We start from the raw sequence: 23,801 nt of genomic DNA on the forward strand, positions 1-23,801 counted from the left end.
AACATTATGTTTGACAAGTGGGCTTTGAGCTGTTCTTTAATTTGAAGGATTTATTCCTTACATCCAGGTTCTTAGAAACCACCAGCTAAGCAACTTCAAATAAATGAGGAGTTAATATATTACAACCTTGTCAAAATTTCAGATTAACTGAAATTTTATGAACAAAAGAAGGACATAACTGGTAAAAGGGACTAGAAAAATACCTATAAGTTCGGCAGGTTTGTTTGGTCTTTTGTTAATGAATGTTTCAAATGCTTCTTTCATGGCATTGATAAATTTTTCATTCTTCAGAAAACAGATATCAATTATATGGTCAACCTTATCTTTAAAATCCAGCAATTCTTGAACCATGGTTTTATCCTTTTCAGGATTAATTACAATAGTGCTGCCAAATGCCTAAAAAAAAATAAAAAAAAAAAAAATTACCATTTTTACTAGAACTGAATTATCTATGATGAACAATCCTCAAATCATATTTTAAGTAGATATACATAATTTTATATTTCAAAAAAATTCAAGTAAAGCTGTTTACTAAATCAGGAAAAGAAAAATAAAGTGATAAAACATCCAGACTGACACCATTCAATCTATTAATATAATCATGAAACAAGAAATGACCAGTGGGTATACAATATTTTAATGGGGCATAGTTATAAGTCTCTAGGCTCTTTTCCCTACTTTTAAAGAAATCAGCTTTGATTTTTTTTTAATGGCAATCTGGCTTCAGTGTAAGGTTTAAGAAAGGAAAGGAATTCTGGATCCCAAAAAAGTCCCCTTTCTTTTTCCACATTCTTGCTATAAGTATTGGAGCTACAAATCATGGTAGACATCAAAAAGGTAACTGTATTAATGCTGATTTGCTATACAGCTATTATTCTCAGGATGACTGCTCTCAAAACTCCCATTACATAAAAAAAATAAAAAATAAAAAATGAAATAGGCCAGCCTGGTGGCTCAGGTGGTTGGAGCGCCATGCTCCTAATGCCGAGGTCGCCAGTTCGATTCCCACATGGGCCAGTGAGCTGCGCCCTCTACAGCTAAGATTGTGAACAACAGCTCTCCCTGGAGCTGGGCTGCTGTGAGCAGCCATAGGTTAGCGTGGGCTGCTGTGTGCTGCCGTGGGCTACCGTGTGCTGCCATGAGTGGCCGGTGGCCAGCGTGAGTGGCCAGCAGCTGGCGAGAGCTGCTGTGAGCAGCTGACCGCCAACTGGCGACCAACTGCCTCAGCTGGGAGGAGTGCAAGGCTCATAATACCAGCATGGGCCAGGGAGCTGTGTCCTACACAACTAGACTGAGAAACAACAGCTTGAACCAGATGGGGGTGGAGGAGGCGCAGGTGGAAGAAAGGGGGAAAATTGGATCTAACAAGTATGAAATACTTGCTGATATGTACTCTGGGTATATAGATTATAAGCCATGAGAGAGAAAAAAAAAATCACCGGTTAATTGGTAATACCTTAATGTATTCAATCCACTGTTGCAAGAGAACCTGAACTCCACCTCGAACTCTACTGAAAAGCTGATACAGGAGAGATAAATCTTGAATTCGGTTTTCATCAAGAAGGTTATTTAAACCTGAATTTTGAAACATTTTCATATTAAAAAAGTGAGCGAAGATGTCAGCTATTTTAATGAAAATTAAGTTAAATTATTATTGCAATACTGGTCTGAACTATGACTAATCTGTGAATTTTAATAGTGATTTGCTTTGAATTAAACCCAAACAGACAATCACCTTTCCAAGTAAAAATGATACATAGGGAGCTTTAGCCTATATAAAAATAAAAAATAATTGTGTAATGGTTTGTACTATTAAGCATGGTAGATCAGATGTATAAACCAATTTATAAACACTGGTTTACATAAATATACATTATAAATACCTCACATATACAGTAGTCATTAGTGTACATTAGTGTACATAGCTATATTTCAGACTATTGGATATGGCCTGTGGTATATCAAAACCATACATTAATAGGCCAAGTTTAAATGAGATTCTAATGTATTTGATTTTCAGAATGAAATAATAGTATAACTGTATTAAAGTTCTAAAATATATCTATTTTATACAAAAGAAAAGATGGTTGGAGAGAAAGGTAAGGCTTTTGCCTATTTGTGGCATTGTCAAAGTAAATGCAGGGCATACTCTAAGATCACTTACAAGTGCTCAGTTTTATATGCTATGAACAAATGCACTTCAGTGCAAAAACGAATGCCTTTCCTTACTGTAGTCTCACAAAGTCAGTCAGAAATTCCCAAGTTCCCAGTTTCTTTATTGGTGTTGGTGGAGCCCTCTCACTTTAGCTCCCATATCTTTAAGTTACATAAAGAAGCACCTTTTGAAAGTTTAGTGTGATGAGTAGGGAAAAAGGATTGTGTCCATCCTCAGAAATGCAGCCACCACATCCTATCAAGCTTTCAAAAGGGTAATCTTTAAAATCTGTTTCTAATTGTCTGCTGCTACCATTTTAGAGGTAATCTGGTTTATAAATTGCCCATTACCTTTCTGAAGAATTGCTGTTAAGTGTTCACCTAGAAGTTGTTTCTCTACAGTAGCAATTAATGACTTCCTACAAGGAAAAAAAGTTTAGAATTATTGAGATTTGACTTTGCTGAAAATTTAAAGCCTTTTCTTGGGGGAGAAATCAAATAGCTTGTTTTATGTTCATTTTAATATTCCTACCCTATGTATAAATTTATCGGTGCTCAGAGTTACTCTACTTTATGCCTAAAAGGAAAAGACAGCATATTTCAGAATTTGATTTACGTCATGAAACAAATATTTCCAAGGTCTTCTGTAGCTGGCTTTTTCCAAGTTTCTCTGCTTTTATTAGGAAGGTAAAGAAATTATCTATGCTGCTTTCAGGAACTTCTTGCTTGGTAATATTTAGGGAAGCACAGACATAGTTTGCTCTATGAACAGCCACTGAATTGTAATCGGCCTGAAAATTTCAAAGATCCCATCAGCTTCAAATACTATGTCTTAAAATTACATCCTTAATACATACACACAACCCATAATCAAATCCTTGATCAAATCTAATTAACTAGGGGAAATAACTTGAAGTTTGCATTATGAAAACAATTGTTAAAAATCTCAAATCACACCTGAAAATAGTTACTAACATATTTGGGGATGCCTAAAGTGCCTTAAGCGATTCAACAACATAGGTTAAGGCTATTAGGCAGAGCATATAATACTTACTGGGTGGTCTGATCTAAGTAAGTAATAAGTCTGTCTGTTTCTTCTTCTAGGCGTTTGTTAACATGATGAAGATATTCAGGAACCTACAAAGATAGTTTTTTATATTATTGTTTTCCTCCCCATAAATCATTCAGAAAATGTCAAGTCCAAAAGATCCTGGGAGCAGCCCTGTCAAATGTAACAGGGTTGAATCATATGTAAAATTATAGGCAGAGTTTATGATCCAGAATTCTGGCCTTTAAGAACAGCGAAAAGAAAGGAGCACCTAAGTGAGAGAAAAGCATCACAATGTTGGGAAGATAAATGCGAAGAGAAGCTTATCTCTATTGTGAGATACAGTAGACTTAATCATGGTTTTTAAATACCTCTCTTTCCTGCATTAATTTTTGGCCTTCGGCTGCGTAAAGCCGGTTAGTTTCTTCCAAAAATCGTTGTTCAAAAGAATCCTGATAAATCTGGGAGGGGAAAACAAAATAGTTTACTTATTCACTAAATGTTTATTGAATGTCCTCTAAGTGAACAGCACTATGAATGTGGTTTTAAAACATCAAACTAGGGATAACCATCAGCTCTGTATTAAGTGAAGGAGTTAACTTACTTGCAAATCAGAAAGCATGCTTAAAAGGCTTCGGAGTAAACTTCTATCAATTGCTTCACCATTCCTTTCCCTCTCAATCAAGAGAAGAATGCCATCAATTGTCTTATTCTGGACTTTCTGATCACTTATAATATGAGCCCTAAATAACTCCAGTCCCATGTCCCTAAAATAAAAAAATATATGTAATCTAAATTAATTGAACAACAATACTACTCTGGAGAGGCTTGCTTAACTTCTCACTACATGTCAATTAGGGCTCCAGGCTTTGAAGCAGCAATTGTAAAAGGATAAAATCCACCCATTTAATTTTAAATTACATTATTAAATTAAAGTACACAGGAAACTCATTTTTTCTTTAATGAGAACTGAAGCTAAATTCCTGCCTTCCTCCGTAACTAAATTTTGTTTATTATCTCCTTTGGTGGATTTTTTCCTTGGTCAAATTAAGAGATAAAATTAGTTCAAAGTTAAAAAACGGTCTTCATATACTGGTAATGAAGGCTTAATTGGTCATTTGTCATCTGGCGTTAGTACTCAAAAATCAGTGAACTCTGATAATTACTGTAGGTAGATGCTAGGTAAATGGTGGGAAGAGCTCATTATACTATTCTATTTTCATGTATACATGGAATTTTCCATAATAATGTTAAAAGATAATGAACGAACTCTTGATTAGCAACAAAATGATGCACACTCATATAGTCTAGAGCAAACTTAAATTTCCTTTGTTAACAAAAAAAAACTTCTTCATAAATTAGTATAAGCTCAGGGAATGTTAGCTATATCCAATATTAGCAAAAGTAAAACATTAAGGGTAAGGGGGATCAAATATATGGTGATGGAAGGAGAACTGATTCTGGGTGGTGAACACACAATGGGATTTATAGATGATGTAATACAGAATTGTACACCAGAAATCTATGTAATTTTACTAACAATTGTCACCCCAATAAATTTTTTTAAAAAAGTAAAACATTAACTAAGAAGTTAAAACTGCTATAAATACAAGTCTAGAAGCCAAATGTGAGTTTTTAAGAGAATATTCACAGTATCACTCTCTTCAATTAGTATAATTAAGATTTGATTATGATTTGTAATAAATCTTTTCATAATTTTTTTTCTGGCATCCTTACCAAATGGAGGGTAGCATTGAATTCTGAAGAACATAAGTTCTATCCAGAAACAAAAAAATGCTCCTAATCATGATCTGCCAATGAAAAAGAAAGAAAGAAATCAAACATTTTTTATACTTTGTGAAGCTGAAATATTTATTCTCGATAAAAATTGCAGGATTTGCGTGAATATATACTAGACTAGTAGGATCAAACACAGAGATAAACATCTATCTGAGAATATGTCCACACCATTTTTATTAAACTACTCTATTATTTTAATCCTCGCTGTAGTTTCCAGGAAACGGACATTTAAAATGATCCTATGACATCTTTGCAACTTGAGCAATAACTGAAAACATAAACAGGGAATGGGGTGTCGGGGGGAGGAGATCACAGTGCTCAGGGTAAAGCTGCCTTAAATTGTACAATGTGAGGTTTTGGACGGGAGGGATGGATTTTAAGATTTTTAATTTGCAGAACATAAAGTATAAAGTAATACCAGATTAGGGAGAAAGGAAAAGGTTGTGATGTAAATAAGCCAAAATACAGGACCATCAGACACCTTCACAGGTAATCGAATAGTGAGTGGGATATCCATCAAGACTGAGAGACAAAATGTAATGTTTTTAATGAGGTAAATACTTTTTGGTTAAGTGTGTCAAAAACAAGAGCAGATATTGAGGCAGGCACCAACTGCAAAGTTTTCAAAGCTAACATTCCTGTATTTGAAGAAATATAATTTTTAACTACAATATTTAGCTGAAATGTAATACTTTTTCCATCTTACCATTTGTCTACAGTGATTCTGCCAGCATCTATCGATCTTCTTTAGAAAAAGAACACTATCCAACGAATCCCTGAGATGTATGTCAAGGATATTTTAAAGTGCTTAGTACAAGTAATACATGTGATGTAAGAGCATATTTGTCTTAAACATGGAATATTCTACATACTAAATGAAACTTAATAACACTTAATTATAGAACAAAATGCTATTTCTTAAACTATAGAAACAATTTAGATCCCACTAAAAGAAGCCTTTAAAAACAAGTCTTTAACATAATTGAGCATTGTGTTTTCAGTTTATGACTTCCTTTAGAAGATTATCTTTCCTCAAATGGAAATTTGTTAGGACAAAAAGGGTAAAGACGTAAGGACATCTTATTTACACTAGTACTACAATGTAGATTTAGGCCCTAATTAAAGCTTAAAAAAATCAGGATTTGTTTTTTCTTTCTCTAGAAGCAAAATGAACAAAAATAACAAATCTGTGAAACACAGATATTCCATTTCAAGCTGGATTAAATAGTAAGGGACAGAGAGGGAGGAGAAGATAAAAATACAAGACGTTTTGTTTTTAAAAGGATATTCTCTGAACTGATGAATTTGTGCTTTGATGTGATCTTCACAAATCTGTCTCAGCTGTCTGTACAAGTTTGCGGAAATCTTGTAAGAACAGAGATTTTCTACAGCCTGCAGGATTAAACACATACTTGCTTAAGGAAAGAATGGAAAGGGTCTCAATTATTTACATCAAATTCTTATTAGTTTGCAATTTCTACAACGTCAGCTTATTAAAATGTTATGCATCCATTTAAAACACAAAGTAAACACAAAATTGTATCAATGTGGGTGGTGAACTTTTCAATAGCCAATGTACTGTACCAAAAAACACCAATTAATATACTGATTATGGCTGTAAAGGGTAAGGATGGAGGGAATCAAGCCAAGTTCCCCCCTATGAAGACATCCAATTTATAACAACTGCTACATATGAATGCTGTCTTGTTCTTAAACTGCTAATTGTTTTCATAAGCAGAAATCCACTTTGAGTTTAAAAAATAATTTCACCAATTATTTATCAGAAGGGTTGGGCAGTCTCACCACAATTGAATTAAAATTTATTTATACTTTCTTTGGTTTTCCTAAACAGAACAATGCAGAAATGATTGCTAGCAGTATTATAAGTATAATATAATTAAACGTCAAGGATTTTTCTTGAACATTTCAGTTTAAGAATACTTCAATAAATATAGGTTTTTAAAATTTGCACAACTGAATAAATAATAATTACAGAAGGAAATGACTGTATTTTAACTTCATTCTAATAGCTGAATTGGTCTTCTTTTATACCGAGATCCCAAAGGGACAAACTTCAGATTTCAGTGAGTTTCTTGTTATGTATATCAAAAGGTTTTCAAATTTAAAACAACAGTCATGATAAAACTCTTCGGATGAACTTTGATATAATCTACAATTCCAACTAGTAATAAATGACTTAAGTATACCACCAGGATTCCTTTCTCACCACAACAGAAGGCAGAAATTCCATTAACATTAACTCGAAGGGAGCACCCAACTTGTTGGTTGGAGTGGAATTTTATAAATATGTAGTTGGAAGATATATTCCCAGTATGCGGGTCCAGTAAATGAATTAGCAAACGAAAAGAAAGCTTAAAGGTAACCGCTTACATCCCTGGAGGAGGAAAGAAGTCACTACATCTCACCAGGAAACAGCAGGACAATTACATCCAGCAGCTGAGGAATAAGAAGGCTAAGTCTCCAGTGGCCACTTTCCATAGGGTCTTGGGTTAGGCCACAAATGCCTAAAGGTGTCTTTATGTTTATTTCATGTGTCTCTCTGTTCACACTGGTCCTCTATGGAATCTCCTCCTTCCTCCTTTAATATTCTTCCCATTGTATTTCAGTGTTCCTTTTGAGTGACTCATTTTCTTATCATTTCTCATTTCCCTGCTTAGATTTTATCTTCCTTCTTCATCTTGTCCACATTTCCCACATTTCCATGTCCTACTTCTCCATTCCCTTCTGCTGTGTTCCTCCTTCTCCCATACAGTAGTTCTCAGAGCATTTATTTATCTTCTCACACAAGACATCATACTCCCTTACCACTCAACTAGGTCCCACTTCTTCCAATAAGCTTTCCTTAACTGCCACAGCAACCAGTGACTCACTTGGCAGTATCACCAATCATAACACACTGACTTGTCACGGAGTCAGTACTGTATCTTTTATGTGTATATCCTGTCCCCCAATTCTCCTTAATGACAAACAAGGAAGATATGCTAAAGTCTCTATGTTCTTTAATACTTTTTGAGCTTTGAACCAGGTGAATACAGTAAATACTCAAAAAACTAACGTATCTATATCTAGCAATGTGTTCTGTGCATAGAAGGGGCTTTTATAGTGTAAGGAGAAAACTGGTCAGAAAACATACAATTATAATACACTGTGCTAGGTGCTATGATGGGGATAAGAGGAGTCAAGGCCCCTAACCCAGTCTTTATGGCAGGGGCATGTCAGGAAAGGCTTCCTGAGCAGCAGTAAAGAGGTGGAGTCCCAAAGACCCAGAAGGAAATGGACAAAGACCTAGTGGGAATAATGAGAAAGAGATAATTAAGCTGGGGTTTATATGTATACAGCCGAACTTGTGTTTAGTTGGAGGATGGTTTAAGATGTTAGAGGAAAGAAAAGCAGGAGCATCTAAGGTAAATTTTGAAGGTCAAGTTGGGAGAGAACACTGCTTCTCTAATTTAGCCTTGACTATTTCTTAATATACAGACCAGATTTAGTCATTTTCTTTCCTCGACAACCTTCCATCAAGCTCTTCATGTACTGTTTGTTATAGAGAAATCCCAAAACAGGTATAAAAAAAAATACAAAGAATTGAACAGTAAAGTGTGATACATGGTCTACTATCATTTATGTAGAAAAAATGAATAAAAACACACACAGTTGTTTTTACATTCATAAAGCGTCTCTGGAAAGATACCCCCTAAACTAATAATGTTTGCAGAGAGGGGAACTAAATGGGATTTGGAGGATGGGGTGGAAGTGAAACTTTTCACTACGTGCTCTGTAATATTTTGGGGACTGTGAACCAGGCAACTAAATACTTTAAGTATTCAAAACAAATGTTTGCCTTGCCCAATAAAACCCTTTCTTACCTACCACCACACTTTTTAGCGTGGCATCCAAGGCTCAATCTCAACCATGTTAGTCTCATGTCTGTTTAGAATATTCTACACACCCTGTGATCTAAACATTCTGCTTTCCTCACTTTTAAACAAGGTTTGGAGCAGTCATGTGTGCTTAAAAGAGTGGCTTCCAAAAATTTTTGACAAGCCACAGTAAGAAACACATTTTGTCATAATCCACTGTACATAAAATAAAGTTATATAATTGAAACAAAATCTTCATGAAACTACACTTATCATTACTCTGTGCGATGTATTCTGATATTTTCTATTTTATGTCTTTAAAAAAAATGCTGGTCACAAACTACTAATTTCATGAACCTACTAGAATATAAGCACCTTAGGAGAAAGCACTAAGTGATCTCTATATGCCCATGGCTTCTGACCAGCTTTGCACAAAGTAAGCAGTCACTGATTCAACAAGGATTGAGTGTTTACTAAGTACTACTCTGTATACTTTTAGGTGCTGGGATAGAAGCATGAATTAAAAAGTTAAATCACTACTTAGGAGTTTGAGATAAGCTCTATTTTATTCCAGATCTTTGAAATGCACTTTTAAAAATGTATTAATTATTTTACATTTCACTAAACACTTTAGAAGTCCCTGAAAGTTTAATCTAGTATTATTATTATTACAAAAATAACCTTGTTTCACATGCAACTATAGGTATTAAGCAGATTCTAGATAGTTATACAAGTCTCTTAAATAAAACTGTCTTTTCACTTAAGCTCACAATCATTACTGGTAAAAAAAGAAATACTACCTTAAACCTTTTTGAAGGTAATCAGGTATAAAATAAAAACATTCTAGCAAGGTTTTAATCTTTATTCCTCCAAATCCTAGGCCTTCCTCTGCAAAATCCATACATGTCACATCAAAAAATGTGTGTCTGAAAAAAAAAAACACTTCAAAGAAAATATAAACATGTAGCAAATTAAATGCAAAACTAGTTCATGAAATTTGATGCTTTGGGGAATATAGGATTTAAGAAACAGCAAAGGCACAGAAGATTGCATTTGTGACAACGGAAGGAGTAGAAATGAGGGTAAGACTAGAATAAAAAATAATGAGGATTAAAATAAGGATAAACAATACAAAAAGTGCAAACAAAAAATTAAACATGGTAAGGGAGGAAATCTAGAAATTTTTCTGCTTTAACAATGACAGACACTAAGAATGATATTAAATTCCCACCAGGGTGCTGCACTCTGATCACTGGCCTAATGGGTTGCATCTTATTCTTCAAACCATGTATTTATAGAAAGAAAACATACCACAAAAGTTTTCAACAACTGATACTGCAATAAAATTTAAATTAACTCTCTTTTTACATCTAGTAAAAATGGTTAAAATAAGATACTCAAAATGTATCAGAAACTAAGAATTTGCAAAAAGGAAGCCAGACAATGAAACCTAAACTATTTTTTGTTTTACATCTAGTAAAAAGGGCTTAATTAAGATTGAAATTATCAAGGCTTAAGAATTTGTAGTTGTATATTTTTTTTAAATAGCAAGGACAGTATTGATTAACAATTTAGTAAAAAGAAAAGCAATACATTTATCTATTAATGGACACATAGGTTGTTTCCATATCTTGGCTTTTGTAAATAATGCTGCAATAAAAATAGGGATACATATGTTTATAAATTAAGTGTTTTCGTTTTCCTCAGGTAAATACCCAGAAATGAAATTGTTGGGGTGCATGGTAGTTCTCTTTTTAATTTTTTGAGGAACCTCCTTACTGTTTTCCATAGTGGCTGCACTAATTTACAATCCCACCAACAGTGCAGGAGGGTTCCTTTTTCTCTACATCCTCGCTAACACTTGTTGTTTGTTGTCTTTTTGCCATGTTTCCCTGAAAATAAGACCTAGCCAGATAATCAGTTCTAACACGTCTTTTGGAGCAAAAATTTATAGTAAATCTTACAGTAAAATAAGACCGGGTCTAATATAATATAATATAATATAATATAATATAATATAATATAATATAATATAATACCGGGTCTTATTTTACTATAAGACCAGGTATGATAATATAATGTAATGTAATGTAATGTAATGTAATGTAATATAATATAATATAAAATACCGGGTTTTATATTAATTTTTGCTCCAAAAGATGCATTAGAGCTGATTGTCTGGCTAGGTCTTATTTTCGGGGAAACACGGTTGTTTGTTGTCTTTTTGATAATAGCCATTCTGACAACTGCGAGGTGATATCTCATTGTGGTTTTGATTTGCATTTCCCTAATGATTTCTGATGCTGAGCATCTTTTCATGTGTCTGTTGGCCATCTGTATGTCTCCTTTGGAGACACTTCAGGTGTCCATTAATAGATGAATGGATAAAGCTGATGTGTGATATATATATATATATATATATATATATATAATCACTTAGCCATAAAAAATGATCTCTTGCCATTTGCAACAACATGGATGGACCTAGAGGGTATTATGCTGAGAAGTAATTAAGAGGAAGACAAATATTGTATGATTTCACTTGTATGTGGAATCTAAAGAATAAAACAAAACAGAAACAGATTGCTATATACAGAAATTTGATAGTTGCTAAAGGGAAGGGGGGTTGGGGATGGGTGAAAAAGTTGAAGGGGATTAAGAGGTACAAACTTCTAATTATAAATAAGTCATGGGGATGTAACGTACAACATAGGGAACATAGTCTGTAATATTGTAATAACTTTGTATGGTGACAGATGGTTAACTATACTATGGTGATCATTTCATAAAGCATATAAATGCCAAATCACTATGTTGTACACGTAAAACTAATGTTATATGTCAACTATACTTTAATACAAAAGAGGAGCAATACATAATGTGATAAACTAAGCTTAAAAACATCTACAGAGTGACAACAGTTAAACAAACCTACATAGAAAACAATAGCTATTCACCTCTGCTAAGAATGTAATTGCTCCTATAACCCTTAACTGATTAATTAAGCAACCAGATTTTACAATTGATAATAACCTATACTGAGATGGATGCACTATTTGCTTCCAGTCTTGCACTTATCTATTCAATAAATGAAACATTAATAGAAAGGTTCATTATTTAAGATTTATTTCACAAAATCTATCCAAACAAAAGCTCCTGTTATTAATATAGATAAAATTATTTTCATCAGAATTGAAGTATGGACTAGGGTTGCCTTCAAAGATAATAGCCAGACATTTGTATTAAGAATAAATGTTACTTGAAACCTACATAATTTTACTAACTAACATCACCACAATAAATTTAATAAAAATTTTAAAAATAACTTTTCCATGATAAATAACTTAAAACTAGGAATAAAAAATTCTAATAGACTGATAAAAAGAATAAATGTTTTATACACCACGTATCAGTGAAATCATATGGTTCTCTGTTTTTTCTGTCTGACTTATTTCGCTTAGCATTATACTCTCAACATCCATCCATGTTGTCACAAATTGTCCTATTTCATCTTTTCTTACTGCCGAATAAGAAGAAGACAAACAAATGAGAAACAAAAACTCATAGACACAGGCAATAGTTTAGTGGTTACCAGAGGGTAAGGGGGGTGGGGGATGGGAGATGAGGGTAAAGGGGGATCAAATACATGGTGATGGAAGGAGAACTGACTCTAGGTGGTGAACACACAACGGGATTTATAGATGATGTACTACAGAATTGTACACCTGAAATCTATGTAATTTTACTAACAATTGTCACCCCAATAAATTAAAAAAAAAGATAAAAAAGAATAAATGTTACACTTTCATAAATAAACAACCAACCAGCTCCAAAAAAGGCAGCTGATTTAAAAACACTACATAGCTACTCATACAAAGGCTGAGAACATGAGGAAAATAATTCCATTATTTAAAATATTGCTTAGAAAAAGCCACATGCCAAAACCAAAATTCCAATTATTAAGCTACCATATGTAAAAACAAGATATTCTTGAGAAAGTGCAGAGGGACACTGTTCCTAGAGTTCCTCTCTTTTCCTATTACTTTTTTCAATTTGGCTAATGGTGTCTACTGATACATATTTAGAATGTGATCTATTTATCAGCCAGCTGTTCTGGCTCAGTGTGGATTTATAATTTAAAAACATGTGTGGCTTTAGAGCTACATAATAAAATGTAATCTAACATACAGTTATCTTTTTTAAAGACTCAAACATTTACTATCATCATCATCATCATCATCATCATCGATGACACCAGTATATAGCGGGCACTGTAGTAAGTACTTTTTGCAGGATTTTATTTACAACTAAAAAACCCTGCTATCTAGGTAGTGTTAGTTTTCCCCATTTTATAAATGAGGAAACCAAGGCTTAGAGAAGTAACTCGCCCAAAGTTATCACGAGTGGCAGATCTCTAATCTTTAGGCTGATCAACTCAACATGCAATGCATTTAATCACACTCCTATCTGTAGTCAATGAAAAACAAGTAAACAAACAAAAATGCAAACCAAAGCAACATTAACCATTGCCTCACTCTTACAGGATTTCAAGGTTGTCAAGGAAAGATAATTCTTAAACTCAGGAACTATTTTCATTTAAAAATCACTTTTAAAAGACAACCTTTGCTTACTGAAAATGTACTCAGAAGAGCATGTTCTTTTCCAAAATAAAAAACTTAGGAGGCAGTACTACATGCAATTCATACTAGGGACTTTCATGCTTAAGCTTTAAAACAAAATGGTTTTGAACACACAGAAAAAAAGTCAAATATGCCAAAAAAAGTGCTTACTTCAGGGACAGAGGGTCAGATGGGAGAAGGAGAGGTTTGGAGAACTTTTGTTTGGTATACTACATACTTCTCTATTGTTTCAATTTTAGGATAGTGCTTTTAAATTACATTTCAACCAGTCAAAATCAAACAAGCACCTGAAATCCAGATGGTATAAATAATTTTACTCCCTTTATTCTTTTGTCCTCGTTTTTGAACTTGATCATCTCAAAACAACCTTTCTGAGAACAATCCACAGGAGTGTTTATAAAATTAAGGTAAAAAACAAGAAAAGAGCTAGAAACAAATGCTTCTGAATTTATTATAGCAGATGTAGTAAAGTACTATGAAAAATGAAGAGTGAAAAATTATAACACTGATTTTAGGCTAAAGAAATGTAATTGAGTATGTCAACTATACTATAAAAAAAGAAATGCAACTGAACAACAGCAGGTAATAATTCAGAAGTACAAAAAAGGAAAAACACAAAAATGTAAACTATGAGCTCTTAAAAAACAAAGGTATTTAACAGAATCAATTTATCAGGAAAAATATTTTTGAACCCAAAAGCTCTAGAAAAATATTCAAGGTAAAGTAAATAGGATTCATTAACAACCACAATCAATATGTTATAAAAACAAAATATATACAGTAACACATTATTGAAACTAAAGATGCTGCACATCAGCATATCCAAATAAACATCTTATATGTGCACAAATAAAAAAAATCACCTTCTTTGATGAGAGTTTTTCTCCTAAAGTAAAACTATTTATTTGCTTCAAATGCTGCACTACAGAGGTATCTGAAGTGCTGTGGTGTATTGTGAGACAGTATGGAAAGGAAAATACACTGAACTAGAAACATGGGCATCTCAGTTTTAGTCCCCTCCTCTACCAATATATGACTCTGGGCACATTATTTAACTTCCCTGAGACTCAGTTTTCTCATTAGTAGAATGGGGATAATAACTACCACTACCCTATCTACTTCATGGAGGGTTTCTACAATGCTTAAACGAGATAATAAGAGATGAACCTTTTTTTGTAAACTGCCATGTGCTCTATACAAAGAAAAGATATTGGACCACAAGATTACTTAAGGCCCTTCCAACTCTAATTCCATAATTCTACTTTTATTATTGTACAATTCAGGATCCATGTAAGTAATATACCAACATAGCCAAATGAGGTAGGTTAATCCTGAAGTAAGATAAGAACAAGAACTTAGGTACTACCCACTACCACCTGAAACTTACATAGCATTATAATGCTTATATTATCAGCATTTTAATGCTTATGGTATTACATAGCATGATTACTTTTTGTGGGGCATTGTTCTGAGTGTTTTGCATGCCATTGACTCATTTAATTTTCACAGCAACAGAAACTGGTGATCTCAATTGACAAATTACAAGTGGAAAAGCCACATCGTGGCTTATGAAAAAGTTTGACTCATATTTCTGTATCATAGTGCTTCAAGATGCTTTTCACATCTTATTTGATTCTTACTTACCATGAAGTAAATAGGGCAGGAATTCTTTCCCCTATTTTACAGAAGAGGAAACTGAAGCTGAGGGAGGTTTCTTAGTTCCTTGCCCAAGATCACCAGGGTAATAGCAGCCCAAACTAGATCTTAAACCTCTGTCTCTGACTCCTAATCCAGGGTTTGTCCATCATCATACTACGTCCGCAACTAAAATGAATAGATGAAAACTACAAATTTTGCTAAGCTGAACCAACATAATTTCCTACAAGGTACTCATCAATACAAAAACTCAAGCTATTGGGCTTTGAAGTATTTTTTTTTTTATATGAAACTGCTGATGGTATAGTGAAAAGTAACTTCTTGAATTGGTTGTATCAAAAATACAGTAGGGTAAAATATCTTGGTAGCAAGAAATCTAAATCAGTAATTGCCCTTAATTGTATATTTAAATTAAACACTTCAAGTACAGACCAATTTGTTAAGCAAAAGAAATAAACCTGAACCTCAGACCAAGTCGCTGGATTACAACCTGCTGCTCATTTTTTAGCTAAGGTGTGTCTTGTAGCCCAGGAGGTAAAATGAACATAAAAAGAAATGGCAAAAGGCTACTAATAGGAAGGAGGTAGAATAAAGTTTATGGAGAATATCTGCATTTCTTGAGGCCTTTCCTATTGGTGAGTAACACAGCTTAGCGAAAAGTATCACAACAGAATGTTTCGAGAAATCATCTTTGAGATTCAGGTTATAAGATTACACAATAGATAAAACCTCTATTATACCAAGGTACTTCCTAACTGTAAATCCTAATCAAAAGGGTCCAAGATAAGTCCAACTTATACCAATATGACTATACCCATTGTTTATTAAAGTGGGCACAAATTAATAAAGAAATTGTAATTAGAAGGGAACCAAAAGTCTACTTAAGGACCCATTTCGAAAAGTAAACGCCATGTACATCCCACCTCAATTCATGCTAACCAAATCAGGTTATCCACATTGATACATACCTGATAGAGTTCTTCTAAATTGTACTTAATCGAAGTACTATTCTGGATAGCTTCCACTGCTTCTTTCAGTTTCTGCCATGTTTCATCTGTGTAGTTTTCTGGTAATTTTGGCTTATCTAGATAGTATGTAAAAGGTTGATATCAGGATAATATGTAGGATATAGCAACAGAAGGATCCATAAAATACAATAGCATTATTGCTTTTTAAGGGTAAAATTCTGATCTTTATAATTATTACACCTAAATATTAAAGTAACTACTGTATTTAGGCTTAGTATAAAGAATAAAATTTGAAATGCCAGAATACTATTTAAGTCATTTTGACTCACCTATTAAAACTGAAGGTGAGGTTTTTTTTCTCCTATTGAGTGTATTGCTTCAAAAAATAAAAATTCAAGAATGACAGATAAAATATAGCAATCCTGATCTTATTCCATCATGTGTAAAATCTAAATTGGTCAACATGAATTTTGTACCTGAAATTTAAAATACTGAGTACCCACTATGTACAAAGTACTTTATAAACATCTTAATCTTCCTAATAATGCCCTGAGCAAGGTATTATTATCCCTAGAAACTGAGGCTGGAAGATTTATTTAGTAAGGTTTGCCCAAGGTCACCAAGCTAGTCAGTGGCAAAATTGGGATTCTAATTCAGGTTTGTTTGACCTCCACATTTATGAAGCATCTACAGAAATGGAGAGAAACATTCTTAATTCGGGTTTAAATTTAAACTACATTTATGAGCAGAGTGAAATTTTAAAAAATTGAAACACCCAAATGACTCCAGAACCTATGTAGCAGTTTCAGAATGGAAATGATCATCTTAATCTAGGCTTTAATTTAAATTTCCTTGAACAGCAATGAGCATTTTTTTTTAATTGAAACATTCTAACGCCTTAATAATGTGTTTTTAGTTTAGGAGGAAGATTAAAATAACAAACAAAATCTCTGAAACCAGGATGCAAATTAAATTAGGATCATAGCTCATTTCTTTAAAAATCCTTGTCTATTAAATTGATATATTTCAAGTGAAAACAGTGAACACATTAGTCAATTACAATTTATATTTACTTCAGAAAGGTCTACTATCTACTATTAAATAAGAAAGATTAAAACATTCTTGAGAGAGCCTAGGAATGGGAGAGGAGTGATAGAAAAACAAAAATGTTAAAAATAAACAACACTATAACCCTCTGCTTGAGACAAAAAAGAGCATATTCTTGATTTCTACACTAATGTTGAAAACACAAACATGGAAAATCTAATTTTCTCAATACTGACATTCAGTCACATAGCACTTATCTGGTAAACATTACTTCAGTTCATTCATTTACTTCTCTACTTAATAAACAGTTTAGCATCTATTACCTGCCAGTTAAGGGTGTTGAAAAAGTAAGTCAGAAAAACAGCAAGTCAACAGATACAAATTCAGCTCAATTAACATTTTCTAAATTGCTAATTTTATATTTGCATCAGTGCATTCATAATACTCTCAATCACATATCTCAAAGACAAAAATGAACAAATTTTCCAAAAAGCTGCAGGTCAGTACTTTAAAACCCATTTTAGTGATAAAATGTAAATGTAGTAATTGTTCCTATCTTTAGACTAGTGGTACATAGAGTTACTACTTCTGTGCATACACAGTATTTTTCACTTCCAAGCCATACTTTTGGAAAGAAATGCAGAGATCATAAACATTTTTCTCCAATATTGCTTCTACAATGAGTTTCAATATAGTATCCAACATTATAAATCTAACTATAAATCTTCTTTGAGCAGGAAAATATCATCACTGCTACCTGCATTTCTAAGGACTGGGGAATGTGGCCTACTAAAGCATTAAATAAAAATCCCAGCAGTGCCAAGGCTCATTATGCACCTGAAATAAATAAAGCTCTTTAGAATACAAATTTCTCACCTGGAAAATCCGGGTCACTCATACCGATTGTCAGTGTTATAAGGAATAACAGATTAGATACAATAGGCTGAGACAGACCTCAAAATTCTGCACAGAAACACCCTGTATATGCTTCAGCACAAGGATACCAACCACCCCCGGAAAATGAACCCTCCACCAAAAAAAGGACCTCCCTCCACCTCATTGATTATGCGTTAAACATTAGGCCACCTCTATACTGTTTAATATATTAACATAAATAGAGCACGTGACCGCTCAAGTGTCAAATCCTTAGTAGATGATTATGGATTTTGGCCTTGGTTACCTTTAAAGTTCTTGATCACTAACTTCTTAGCAGAGCCAGGCTTGCTGTTAGCAAAGCTAGAGACGGTGGTAGAAGATTTGGCCAAGCCGTTTGCGTGATGCACCGAAGCCACAGAAGAGATTAATATACTCTTATTTTTAAGTTGCTGCTGCTGAGATGTTGCAGCAGTTGGTGAAGATGAGGAGGAGGAAGAGGAGGATTCCTCAGCCATTTTCGCATCAAACCCTACAAACTCCAGGGTGTCTTCAAAACGCAGCTTCTTCTGTATCGGTACGTGGCTGGAAGCAGCCACTGAAACCCCTAGGCAGGAGAAAGACGAGGTTGAAGGGGATGCCGAATCCCTGGGTTGTAAAGGAGGAGTGGAAGAGGAAGAAGAGGTGGAATCAAAGTCTTCTCTCTCGTTACTACTGTTACTGTTGCTGCTGTTGCTGCTGCTGCTGCTGTTTAACTTTCTCTTCTTGGCAGAGGTGGGCGGAGTGGTGCTGGTATTACCATCAGTGGCAGATCTGACCTCCTGAGCAGCAGCAGCAGCTGAGGGATTAGGGGAAGAAAAACCTGTTGGAAACATGAAAATAGCGGGGTCAACAGGCAGAGGAGCATCAAAAACCTACGTTTATATGCCTGCGTGCGTGTAGGAGAGAAGGTGGCAATGCTAGAGGGGGAAGGGAAGAAAGAAGAGAGGAGAAACACAGAGGACGAGAAGGAAAGTGAAGGGGGGGCTACACCGGGGGAATGGGAGGGTTAGGGAAGGCGGATAGGCTGACACCAGGAGTGAGCAGAACAAGGGGGGCAGAACGAATGAGGAGGCAGACAGGTAAACGGCCCTGCCGTTCCCCTTTCCTGCTTTTCGGCCTCTCTCCCCCCTTTCTGCTGGAGCGACTCAGTGAGTCTGTGAGGCTGCAGCTCCTCCTCCTTTTCTCCCTCTCTCTGGGAGGGGAGATGTCGTGGTAGGGGGGAGGGGGTAGAGAACCAGGGCTTGTTATTGTCAATAGCACAAGAGGCTAAAGATGGCGCCACTTCCGGTCACGCGGCGGCGAGGGCGGGGCGGTGTCTGCTCCCAGGAGTGGGGAGTAGAGAGATGTACAGCGGGAGTCTGGGGGCGGGGAGCTGGCTCGCAGCAGGAAAGCGGCGCACGAGAAGCTCGTGCTCCTGGGCTCTTGCTCTCTCTCCCTCCTCTGTCCCACTCCCCTCCCTGGCAGCGCTCTCCTCCCCTAGCCCACCGGTACCTCCCCCTGCTCCATAAGGGTCCCGCAGGAAGCTTCGCGCCGCCGCGCCCTTACCGGAAATGACTGGGCAGACACTTTTCATCGCGCCAAAACCCGAAGCCCCCCAAGTCCGCAAGATTTAAGGTGGGGGGGGGCGAGAAAAAGGGGGGAAGAGAAGTGGACAGGGGAGGAGGGGACGGGTCTGCCAGACACCTTCAGAGCTCCTGATTGGAGCTTTCTGACCGCGAGGCTGACGGGGGGGGGGGTTGATGAAGGTGGCGGGAGATGGAGCGGGAAGGAGTCTGAAGGGGAGGGAAGGTGGTGACAGTGAGAGGCGGGGTGAGCTAGCTGGGAAAAAGGAGGGAGAGAGGGACGGAGGAAGGGAGGAATTAAAAAGTAAGGGAACGGAGAATGGAAACTTTACAAGAGATAAAGAAATAAGGAGGCGTTGCAAGGCATGGGGAGTAACCCGAAATGGAGAAAAGCATAATTTTGCCATTATGCGGGCTGCTAGGGAGGAATGTCATAAGGTTAAGATAGGAAAGGAAAAGAAAAATAGCTTAGATAGAAAGAAAAGGAGTTTTTTTTTTTTCGATTGAGCTATGACTTGTCTCTTTTGTGTCAAGGACAGCACTGACCCAATAATGAACAGGGTCTGAGTTTTTATCCCTTTCTCAGTAATGTAGTTGCAGATCCTTTTACCTTCCTACCAGGAGCATTTTCTAAGATGGCTGGCCAGAGTTAAGGGTTCATTCCAAGGCCAAGAAACAGGAAGGTAACTAACACCCCCTACATGCAACACAATTCCCAAGACCCACCCCAACCCCATCAGTCATTAACTCAACAATTTACAGACTAAACAAAGCCACTTCTTTTACCAAATCTCAGCTTATGCACTTTGTTTGGAAGAAGAAATTTTAGAAGAATATTGGCAAAAGTCAATGTTTTCTACCAATGTATTCCAGGAGCCCAATTTTTAAAATGGGTTACTCATAAGAACAAACCTCCATATTTGCTTAAATTAGCAACTGTAAACCTTGTAAATTCGGTTGGGAGTTTTTTATTTAACCCGAGGGCATGAGGGGGCAGAGAACACAGTGTGAAATAAAACTAAATTTGCCAACCTGTTGATCATTCAACAATCATGTATTTAAAGACTGTATGCCAGATCCTATACCAGCTCCCTGCCATTGTTAGAAGCCAGTAGGGGAAGATAGTTTCACAACTAATTTCCACAACAGTACTATAACAGATGTACAAAGTGTTCAACAAGAAATTAGGGGAAATTTTGGAATAGTCAGAAAGAGTTTCACAGAGTAATTGACGTTTATGCTGGGTTTCAAAGTAGGAATTGCCAAAAAGACGAGGAGAGAGGCTGAAAGGCATACTGGGCAGTGGAAGCAGGAAAAACAGGGAGTTGTGAAAGGGCCTGCCCTGTTTATAGAAATATCGAAAGTGCAAGTGAGGCTGGAAAGTAGGATTTCTGGTTGGAAGTAAGGAAGATGAGGTTCAAGAATGTCTGGCACACAAAGTATAAAAAAAATTGGAGTACACCCTGTAGGCTAGGATAGACAGCATGGAGACCAGCAAGCAAGCTGGGTCTTTTAAAGCAAGGGAGTGACTGGCTTGTGGGTAGACTAAAAGCAGTTTGTATCCTATAGTTTGAGATAGACCAATCAGAACTCCAAGAATACAGTGGTACCTCAGTTTTTTAACGTAATCCACGAGTTTACGTTCGAAAACAGCCAACAGCTAGGCCTCAGGATCTTGCACTCAGTGGAAGCCGTGTGACATGTTCGACTTATGAGTCGTGTTAAAAAACTGAAGCATTTACTTCCGAGTTTATGGCATTCATAAACCAAACTGTTCATCAACAGAGATGTTCGAGGTACTACGGTAAATCAATTTTCTAACTTTGTTTACACAAGTCCACTTTGTTTTTGTCTTGAAATGTTCTTGGTTAAGATGGAAATCCTAGAAAAGGTACCTACCACCTTGGGCCACTATTAGCTTTGTGCTGTTTGATGACACCCAGTTGAGAACAAGGCTCTAGTGGAATTTAGGCTCCAGGGACACAAAGGAGGGAGATAGAGGCCTGAAAGGGGGAAGATGGACTTTTGTTTTGAATGTACCATATTGTCCTTGCTGCGTAATGACACTGTAAACCTTAAGACCAGGGAACATTAAACCCTCCTTCATTGTGTCTCACCTTTCACAGATGCTGAACAACTGTGTAAATGCAGAGTAAATACTTATTGAATGGTATAATGCCATATCTTTGTAAGGGAGGATTAACTGGCTAATTTTCAGGATTTAATGAACAAGATTGTTCTAATTCAAGTAGTTATATTACTAAGCTGGGTGTATGGATGGGCCAGCTGATAATGGCCCAAAAGGACCTCTTCCAGGAGGATTTGCATTTTAACCAAGGACTTTTCAAGACAGGAGAAAAAAGTGGGCTTTGTTCTAATTCATGTAATTATATTCCTTAGAATGATGTATGGAAGTGCTAGCTATTTTATTACTTACAGATGTTAGTGCAATTAAAAGGCAGTAGACATAAAGATAAAAGAAAACTGCTTTTGCCATACAAAGATAAATTTTTATAGTAATATAAAGGATATTATTAAGCTACATTCTAGTAATAATAGCTCCTAATCTCCTAATCTGACATGGTTATCTAAACCCTTTACTTTCCCGAGTTATATGCTAGTTCTCAAGGCACAGATCTTGGTTCTTGAGCTTTAGCTCAATGGCCCAGTAGTTCAGCCTACTATTTAAGTGTTCTGTGAAATATCCTCAAGTGAGTTTTGTGGAAAATTTTTTTTTATTTTTTCTTAATGATTAATAGTAATCTCCCTTTTGACATTTTATAACCTCATTTTACTTTGTGCCAGGTCAGTCCTCACTAAATAGCATATGTTAATATGGATATATAATTTTAATAATGATTTTTTAATTTACCATTTACATTTTGTGGCACAAACCAACTTAGATATTATTATATGATGTGTGAGGACCAGAAAGAACTGTGTGTCTTGGACCCTCAGACCAATTTAAAAGAAGAAAAACCTCCCATATTGCTTTGTAAAACATCATTTATATCAAAAAACAGCTAATTGGGGCTAGCTGAAACATAAGCATAAATTCCATGCACCCAAAAGATTGCCAACCAAAGTTAAAGACATTCTCAATATAAAAATAACATTTTTGAAGGTTGAACTCACTGAAACTACAATAATCAAGATATGCAATGTGGGACACCATACAATTATGGCTGTTATCAGACTAAACCAGATTGGGCACTTAACATATGTTAGAATTTTTCATCTTATTAGTTCAACTCGTATCTTAGAAAGAGTAATTAAGCTTTACAATGCTGCCAAATGAGGTATAGTTATGATTGGCCTTTTAATTAAGTAAATAAATCTGTAGTTATTTATAAAGGTAAATATATGCGTAAAGGAAGAAATTCAAACAATGAGGACTAGTTTTTCTAATGTCCATTCTCCTATTTCTGTAGGTACCTCTCTAAAAAGGCAGAGTGTAACCTGTTTCCCTTTTTTGATCACGTGATCTCCCTGGGTGCTTGGTTCTCCAGACATGCCAGAGCATGGGCTTATCAATGGATAGACACTTCTGGAAGCCTTGTAATCCATGGGTGGGATTTTATTTAAAAAATAGGAGATACGGCTTGCTCAGGAGAATACCAAAAATGTTTCTGCAGCAAGACTTAATTTAAGAATGTGTCCAGAAAAGACGACTGCTGAGTAAAAGGTGGCCCATGTTCTCTTTCCACTTTTCTGAACGGCCACCTTTGAAGCAGGGAAATACAGCAAAGGCAAACCAAGCAGTCAGGAGAAACATATAATAAAGGTGTTGTTAAGCTATCAACAGCAAGGCACTGCTATGGGATGACTGAGGACAAAGCTTAAAGCGAAGATGATCCAACTACACAATGCAAACTCACCCTTTATCCATCCTGGAGTTGTTTTATAAAGCAAGGAGCTTAATAACAAATGTTGAACCTATGGTGTTCAGTAAAATGTAAATAAATAATACAGATATCATATTTTTAACAAAATTCTTTATCTTCTACATAAAATTATCTATTGAAGACTTACTGACTGGGGCTCATCAACCATTTAAGGTCTTAGCTCTTTATCTCAGAGATTTTTATCTAGTGTCCTACCCGGGAACCATCTGGAAAACAGATTTAAGGACC

At 35.6% G+C, this 23,801-nt stretch overlaps 1 protein-coding gene across 5 annotated transcripts in view; it reads right to left on the reverse strand.

Moving 5' to 3' along the window:
- Positions 1-23,801, reverse strand: part of CUL4B (cullin 4B) — a 117,473-nt gene that overhangs the window by 15,590 nt on the left and 78,082 nt on the right. For 2 of the 5 annotated variants that reach the window (XM_019717656.3, XM_019717653.3), the window contains exons 1-12: positions 19,652-19,804; positions 18,372-18,926; positions 16,145-16,260; positions 6,291-6,394; positions 5,709-5,778; positions 4,940-5,013; positions 3,807-3,969; positions 3,574-3,663; positions 3,209-3,291; positions 2,506-2,573; positions 1,457-1,575; positions 204-396 (exon numbers count right to left, since the gene is read on the reverse strand). In XM_019717656.3, the coding sequence (XP_019573215.2) occupies positions 204-396; positions 1,457-1,575; positions 2,506-2,573; positions 3,209-3,291; positions 3,574-3,663; positions 3,807-3,969; positions 4,940-5,013; positions 5,709-5,778; positions 6,291-6,394; positions 16,145-16,260; positions 18,372-18,926; positions 19,652-19,679 (1,663 nt within the window). In that variant the 5' untranslated portion in view covers positions 19,680-19,804. Of the gene's footprint in view, positions 1-203; positions 397-1,456; positions 1,576-2,505; positions 2,574-3,208; positions 3,292-3,573; positions 3,664-3,806; positions 3,970-4,939; positions 5,014-5,708; positions 5,779-6,290; positions 6,395-16,144; positions 16,261-18,371; positions 18,927-19,651; positions 19,805-23,801 lie in introns of those variants that run through there. The other 3 variants (XM_019717655.3, XM_088794850.1, XM_019717657.3) reach the window with 2 other exon arrangements.

Source organism: Rhinolophus sinicus, chromosome 18 (genome assembly GCF_057876585.1).
Source record: "Rhinolophus sinicus isolate RSI-liver-muscle chromosome 18, RSI-T2T, whole genome shotgun sequence".
NCBI classification, from domain to species: domain Eukaryota; kingdom Metazoa; phylum Chordata; class Mammalia; order Chiroptera; family Rhinolophidae; genus Rhinolophus; species Rhinolophus sinicus.